The 8,174-nt window shown below is 44.7% G+C and overlaps 1 protein-coding gene across 1 annotated transcript in view; it reads left to right on the forward strand.

Annotated features, from left to right (window-relative positions):
- RSPO1 (R-spondin 1) overlaps positions 1-4,152 on the forward strand; it is a 24,221-nt gene extending 20,069 nt beyond the window's left edge. The window contains exon 3 of the mRNA XM_044668779.1: positions 3,682-4,152. Within this exon, the coding sequence (XP_044524714.1) occupies positions 3,682-3,857 (176 nt within the window). The 3' untranslated portion in view covers positions 3,858-4,152. The remainder of the gene's footprint in view (positions 1-3,681) is intronic.
- Positions 4,153-8,174: the final 4,022 nt, after the last annotated feature.

Raw genomic sequence — 8,174 nt, forward strand, 5'->3', positions numbered from 1 at the left:
GGAAGGGAAGGGAAGGGAAGGGAAAGGAAAGGAAAGGAAAGGAAAGGAAAGGAAAGGAAAGGAAAGGAAAGGAAAGGAAAGGAAAGGAAAGGAAAGAAGGAAAGGAGATAATAAGGAAAGAAAGAAAGAAGGAAGGAAGGAAAGATGGACAGATTTATTAAGTGCTTGCTATGTGCAAGGTGCTATTCTAAGTGCCTTACAAATATTACCTCATTTGATCCTTACAACAACCCTGGAAAGTGAATTATTGTTATCCCCATTATACAATTGAGAAAACTGAGGCAGACAGACTAAATGACTTGTCCAAGATCACACTACTAGTAAGGGTCTGAGGCTGGATTGAAACTCAGGTCTTCCTGACTCCAGGCCCAATATTGTGATGGAAACTGCAGAGAGATGGATTTCAATTCAATGTAAAGAAACTTTCCAATAACTGGAACTCTACAAAAGTAGAATGGGCTGCCTCAGTAAATACAGAATTCCAAGCACTGGAGGTATTCAAGAAAGGGTTTTGGATAACTACTTATTGAGGATGTTATACAAAGAATTCTTTTATAGGGATGGAGTGGAATAGACAGCCACTAATAGCAATTCAATTCAAAACTTTTGTAATTCTGTGGGTTTCCCAGAGCCGCAAGGAAACGATGTCAAGTGATGAAAGATCAAAAGAATTGGGAATACCTAGCGAAGTGAAGACTTAGAGGGGCTGCCTTGACATATCTGGAGGGCTGTCATGGAGAAGAGAGATTAGACTTGTACTCAGCCCCACACCTAGGAGCAATGGGTGGGAGTTTCAGGGAGGCAGATTTGGGCCCTGTTCAAGAAGACATTCCTAACAATTGGAGCTCTCCCAGAGTGGAATGGGTTGCCTCGGTAGATCTTCAGGCTGAGGCTGGATGACTACTTGTCAAGAGGCTGTAGAAAGAATTCTTTTTCAAGTATGAGTTGGACTAGAGGTCTTCTGAGGTCCCTTCCAGCTCAGAAATTTTGTGATTCTGTGACCTTGACTTAGCCGGAGGCCAAATAATTTCTGGAACAGAGACGCTTTGTGTCTTCGTGTTTCTTCCTAGGCCACCCCCTGGCTGGCTGGAAAGGCAGCTTCCCCTGGGCTGTGACTGTGGAGCCCAGATGGGCCAGTTGGGCTCTGGGCCCTCTGCTTCTCAATTCTCAGAGCCCAGAGGGAGGATCTGGCTCAAGTCAAAGCAGGCTCTTCCTGCCAGGCCCTAGGGCTGCGTATGGACTGTACTCATTTCCCCCATTAGGAAACATTGCTAAGATGTTTAGGTCCATGTTATGCTAAAGGAACAGGAAGAAGATAGTGGTTGTGGGTGTATAGGGGGAAAGGGGAGAATGAGGAGTCTCTGAAGTTATTTGAGTTCCCTAATTAGAGATGTGCCAGAGGACCCAAGAATCCAGGGCTCCCAGCACATGACTCCATACAATCTATTCCAGGCAGACTGGCTTTCTTGCTGTTCCCTAGGCACAGAACTCTGTCTCCTAAGCTAGGTACAGGGGGCTGTAAATATTAAGAATGAAATGATCTCTACATCCTAAGTGCTCCCATTTTAAACAGAGAGAGAGAGAGAGAGAGAGAGAGAGAGAGATGGTGTGTGTGTTGTTTTTTTCTGAGTCCCAGGAATTCTGGGAATGGTAGTTTAAATGAAAGAGAGAGAGGAGGAAGGGGGGGACAGGCAGACAGACAAAGATAACAGAGACAGAGAGAAAAAGGCAGATAGAGGAGGGGGGAGAGAGAGAGGGAGAGAGGGGAGGAAGAGAAAGAGAGGGGGAGAGAAAGAGAAAGAGAGTACAGGCAGACAGACAGAGACAACAGAGACAGAAACAAAGACAAACAGAAGAGGGTGGATAAAGAGAGAGGTGGGAGAGAGAAAAAGAGAAGGGAGGAAGAGAGATGGGGTAGAGGAGGAAAGAAAAAGAGAGGGGAAGAAAGAAAGAGAGAGAGAGGAGAGACAGACAGACAGACAGACTGATTATATGAAGGGCAGGTGAGGGGAGATTCCAGGTTTGGGAAATGATGAATACAAAGTCCCAGAGACAGAAGATGGAATGCAGTTGTCGAGGAAAAGAAAGAAGGACACTTTGTTTGGATTGTAGAGTTCAGGAGGGAGAGTAATGTACACAATGAAGATGGCTAGTACTCATGCCTGGAATGCTCTCATTCTTTAGTGCCACCTTTCAGTTTTCTAGTTCCCTTTATTAAAAAAATAATTTTTAAGCCCTCACCTTCTGTCTTAGAATCAATACTATGTAGTGTTTCCAAGGCAGGAGAGCAATATGGGTTAGGCAATGAGGACTGAATGACTTACCCAGAGTCATATAGCTAAGAAGTGTCTGAGGTCAAATTTGAATCTAGGACCTCTTGTCTCCAAATCGTAATTTCTATCTACTGAGCCACTAGCTGCCCCTTAGTTCCCTTTTCACAAGGTCCATCTTGATTGTATCAGGTGCTGGTGCCCTCTCCCACCTCATCCCTGCAGTTGCTGAAACAACTCTGTCCACATTCTGTGTGTGCTCATATGCATCCACCAGACAATCAACACGTTCACCATGTAAGGGCTGTGTCCACACCAGTCTTACTATGTGCCAGGCACTACACTGAACTCCTTTTGTCTTTGTCTCCTGAGCACCTCTCTTAGTGTCTGGGATGTAGTAAATACTTGATAAGGGATTGCTGAGTCGTTGAAGGGGCACAAAAAGTTGGAAGGGATATTTAGTCCCACCAGAGGTGTGCTGGAGCCAGCTCCAACCGGCCAATTGTTACAGGTTCAAAGTTTAAGCATGGGCAAATGCTACCGACCTAGGACTGATTTGTTGTTTTGTTGGAGAAAATGTTAGGAAAGCCTATGACATTTAAAAGAGTGTCCTGTAGACGTTTAGTTTTTTTTTTTAATTTTATTTTTTTTTATTTTAAACCCTTAACTTCTGTGTATTGACTTATAGGTGGAAGAGTTGTAAGGGTGGGCAATGGGGGTCAAGTGACTTGCCCAGGGTCACACAGCTGGGAAGTGTCTGAGGCCGGATTTGAACCTAGGACTTGCCCAGGGTCACACAGCTGGGAAGTGTCTGAGGCCGGATTTGAACCTAGGACCTCCAGTCTCTAGGCCTGGCTCTCAATCCACTGAGCTACCCAGCTGCCCCCATTTAGTTTTAAAGAGTAAATGCTGTTAAACATTCACCAACCCACCCCTGAGTCCAAGCCACCAACCCTGACAGGAATGAAGGCAACAGCTGGAGACCCAGCAGAAAGATGCTTCCTCGCATCACTCTCCTCCCTCTTAGCTTACAGACTAGTCTGTCCATCTGCCCTTCAGACACTTGAAGATAATGCTGATTTCTCACCCACATCCCTCTTTTCTTTTCTCCTGGCTAACGGTTCTCTGGTCGTCCTTGGTGCCCTTGGAAGAGTGTCGGGATCAGGCTGGATTCTGGCTGCCCGTCTCCTTCCCTCGCTTCCCCTTCCTCCCTGGCCATGCCTGCTTCCCGCCTCTCCTGCCTGAGCCCCAGGGTGCCCTCTCTCCTTCCTCCCTGCCCTTCTCCTTCCCCCCTTGTTTGGGTCCAGGGCTAGGCCTGCTGGCTGCCTGCCAGCCCTTCCCCAGCCCCTGAGCCTCAACATCCACCAGAGCCCTGGGCAAGCCGGAATTTTTCTTGACATTCTTATTCTAGGACAAAAGAGACGGAAGGACGGACAGGGACGGCGGGAGAATGCCAATGGGAACCTGAGCAGGAAAGAAAGCAAAGAGGCCCGCCTGGGCTCCCCTCGAAGACGGAAGGGACAGCAGCCACCGCCGCCGCAGCACAGAGGGACGGAAGGTCCCCTCCCAGCTGCCGGGCCTGCCTAGGGATGCTCTAGGACTCTAGAAACAGAAAGGCAACGCTGCTACGTATAGGAGAGCTTAACGGGCCTGGAGGACTGCCGCAACACATATTCACACACAGGTACACACACGAGGCGTGTCCATGGATACAGAAAACACAGACCTCCCAACACATCCACTTACACCCACGGAACTCACAGACGTGCATTCACACCCCCCTGCTCAGACAGACACACATAAAAAAGGAAGACCGGACCTTCTGCCTTAGAATCCGTACTGTGTATTGGTTCCGAGGCAGAAGAGTGGGAAGGGATAAGCAACGGGGGTTAAGTGACTTGGCCAGGGTCACACAGCTGGGAAGTGTCTAAGGCCAAATTTTGAAACCAGCTTAATTAGAAAAAAAGAAAAAAAACCTTGGAAAGACCTCCATGAAATTAGGAGCCACCTGGCTGCCCTCACATATCACTTATGTTCATAGGCAGGCACGTATGCTCGAGGAGGAATATACCTGTAAAAGGCAGGCATCCAGGTGTCTACACTAGACAGACAGGCATCCGTGTACCTGCACATACACATTAGGCACACACACGAACAGACATTCAGGCAGACACAGACGTGTACGTGTATCCACATGCCTCGGATAGACATACTTCCGGACTGTGTGCCAGCAGACTGTGGAGCACATGCTTCTAAAAGCAGGAGAAGGGAAAGCATTCAGAAGCACTGTAGTCCCTTGGCTGCATGCAGAGGTGAGGCGGGGGCACAGGGAGCCCCCTCGGCTCTTGGGTGGAAGCAGAGCTGAGTTCATTCATTCGAGAAGGTTCCTTGAAGGAAATTGTTTTTGGAGAACTTTCCCCAGCAGTGACTCGACAAGCAGCCTGGTGTATGCAGGCAGCAGTGGCTGAAGCAACAAATAGGGCTGGGCTTGACAGCCTCCCTAGAGGACTGGCCTGGGAAAGGCTCACCTTCTCCCTCCCCTGTCCCATGTTTCTGGATGTAAGACTTTATCTTGGAAGAATCTATGTTAAATGTCCATGGTATGATGTCAGGGGAGACCAGACCCTGAAAACTGCTTAAAAATCTATTTCAAATTAAAAAATGAAAACTACCAGCTATGTTCCTTTTCAAGGGCTGAGGCGGGTGGAAAGGGAAGGGTAGCTGGCTAGAGGCAGGGCCAGGTCTTAGGAGTTTAGGGCAGATTCTTAGAGAAGGAACAAGGAAAGGAAAGGAAAGGAAAGGAATCTTTTTGGAAGATTTTATATACATTATCTCATTTGGGCCTGTTATGATTAAAAATGATAAAGACTGATATAATAATAGAAATTAGTATTTTAATTAAAGCCATGCTGATAGGGATAAAATCATTAGACCATGCGCCTATAAGAATTCAAATTGCCTCAGCCATTTTTACCTTTCGTCTTGCCCGCTCAGGTAGCTAAGAGGGCTACTTCCTCCTCACTCAGGAGACTTAACCCCTCTCTTACATCATCATACTTCCTGTTTGCCATGAGGAATCATGGGAAATGTAGTTTCAAAGTCTCTCACAAGTCCATAGGAAATATATAACATACTTTTAAATGGTATCTTCCCAATTCCAAATATACAGGCCTCATAATAATGCTGAGGCAAGTGTTATAGATGTTCTCATCCCTATTTTACAAATAGGGAAACTGAGGCTTAGAGAAGCTAAGTGACTTGTCCATAGTCATATAGGTAATAAGTGTGAGAGGTAGGATTTGAACCAAGGTCGTCTTAACTTCAAGATTAGCAGACTACCCACTATGCCATACTATCTACCTCGCTGGGAGGGAAAAAAAAGGAAGAGGACTTGAGATTAGCTATAAAGAAAAAGTTCTGGACTTGAAAATCCTAGGATGTGAGCGTAGGAAAACACTCAGGTCCGTATGTGATCCAGTGGGTGAACAGATTTCCCCACTAGAGGCAGCTAGGTGGGACACTGGAAAGGATCAAATGCAACAATATTTCTAAAGCTCATAGCAGAGCACCTGGCATATTGTATGTGCTTAATAAATGTTTGTTCCTTCTCTCCCTTGAATCCTGGACCTGGAATCAGAAAAACTTGAGTTCAAATCTAGACACTCAAGGGGACTAAAAGCCCTAGCATATAAGGATTAGTTGAAAGACCTAAAGATGCTAACATAACTGTCATTGATGTCAGGGTCTGACATTCTGAAGGTCTAAGACCCTAGCGACCCTAGGCAAGTCATTCAATCTCCATCTGGCTCAGCTTCCTCAATTGCAAAATGGGACTAAAAAAAAAAGTACCTATCTTCCAGGATGGTTGTGAAGATCAAATAAAAATATTTGTAAGTGTTTAGCACTATACATGGCACATAATGTGTGCTTAATAAAATGAATGCTTGTTTCCTCCCTTCTTTCCCTTACAGCAACCCTTGAAAAGTGAAGATCTAACCTCCCCTGGAAGATTTCTAAGAGTTGGAAACTTCTTCCTTCCCAGGCAGCTCATTCCACTTTTGTTCAGTTCTGTGGGTTAAGCAGCTTTTCCTTCCACAGACACTTAAGTTCTTCTCTACGTGACTTTCCCTCCTTAGTCCCTGTTTTGCCTGCTGGAGTAATTCTTTCCTTAAACCTTCCCTGTTCTAAGTGGATCAGAGAATTGTAAGGAACCTCAGAGGGCATCTCATCCAACCCTTACATGATCAGGAATTGAAGTCATGGATCTTCTAGTGCTAAATCTATTATCCCTTGGCACCCTGATCTAGAGCTGGAAATAATCTTAGAGCAACAAGTCCAACCTCTTCATTTTACAGATGAGTAAACGTGGATCAGAAAGGACAAGTGATTTGCCCAAGGTCACACAAGTAGTAAATATCAGAGGTGAGATTTCAACAGGGTCTCCTGAATCCCTTCAACCATCCCTAACAAATTATCCAGCCTTTACTTGAAGACCTCCATGACGGGAAGCTCACTTTCTCTCTGCCAAGGCAGCTCATTCATCCCCCTCTTTGGACAGTTATTATTTAGCATCTTTAGGTCTTTCAACCAATCTTATATATTAGGGCTTTGAATCACCTTGAATGTAGAATAGATGGGGGCAAGAAAGGTTGTGGAGGTCTTCAGGAAGGTGGACTCCTGGTCCTCCAGCTGAAGTTAGGTACAGTTCTGCTGAAAGCAGACATGTAGAGCAAATAATGATTTCAAGACTATCCTGAAAGAGAAACTCCATTTAAAATCACTCTAGGCAATATCAAATATCTGGGAATATGCCTGCCAAGAAAAACTCAGGAATTGTATGAACACAACTACAAAACACTTTTCACACAACTAAAACTAGATCTAAATTCTAAACAATTGGAAAAACATTAATTGTTCATGGATAGGATGAGCTAATATAATAAAAATGACAATCCTACCTAAACTAATTTACTTATTCAGTGCCGTACCTATCAAACTGCCAAAAAACTTTTTTATAGAGTTAGAAAAAATTATAACAAAGTTCTCAAGCCTATACTGAATTGCCTACCTTACCTACTTCTTTGCTCTATGGGCCCCTTGGCTACCTAGCACTTCAAGGACAGTCTGGAACTCAGTCGAGTCCATCCATAGACAACTGAGCAGTAACGAGGGCTAAGAAAGCAGTTAGGTGGTGCAGTACTGGAACTCAAGTCATGAGGGCTGAAGTTAAAATCCACCTTCAGATACTTTCTAGTTGTGTGATCCTGGATAAGTCACTTCACCTCTATGTCCCTCGGTTTCTTTATCTGTAAAATGGGGATAATAACATCAATCTCCCAGGGCAGTTGTGAGGATCAAATGAGCTAATCATTGTATAGCACTTTGCAAACCTTAAAGTGCTTTATGAATGCTAGTTAATATGATTATTTTTTCATCCAAAAAAATAAAACTAGGGATTTTAGTGGGGAAAAAAAGCTCAATATCAGTAACCAGAGTACCATATTAGCCCCAAAAGTGAATACATTTTTTTACATTAAGCCTGGCACAAAGTCCAGAGCCTGGGTGGTGATGGTTGTGAGCTGTAAACCGGTTCAGTCATACCCCAATATAGAGTACTGTAGTCAGTTCAAAGAGCCATAATTTCAGAATGATGTTGACAGAGAGGAGCTTGTCTAGATGAGTGATGATGTAGGATGATGATGATACAGAATCAAGTGAGAGAACCAAGAACATTGAGCTTGCATCAGAGAAAGCTTGGAAAGATAGGATATTTGTCTTCAACTACTTTAAGGGTTAAATTCGTTCTCTTTAGCCTCAAAGAGCCAAACTAGAACTGCCTCAATTCAGATTTGAACTAGATGCAAGTCTAATGAAGAAAACCATTGGTGGGCCCAAGGGGGTTGG

Source organism: Gracilinanus agilis, chromosome 3, assembly GCF_016433145.1.
Source record: "Gracilinanus agilis isolate LMUSP501 chromosome 3, AgileGrace, whole genome shotgun sequence".
NCBI classification, from domain to species: Eukaryota; Metazoa; Chordata; class Mammalia; order Didelphimorphia; family Didelphidae; genus Gracilinanus; species Gracilinanus agilis.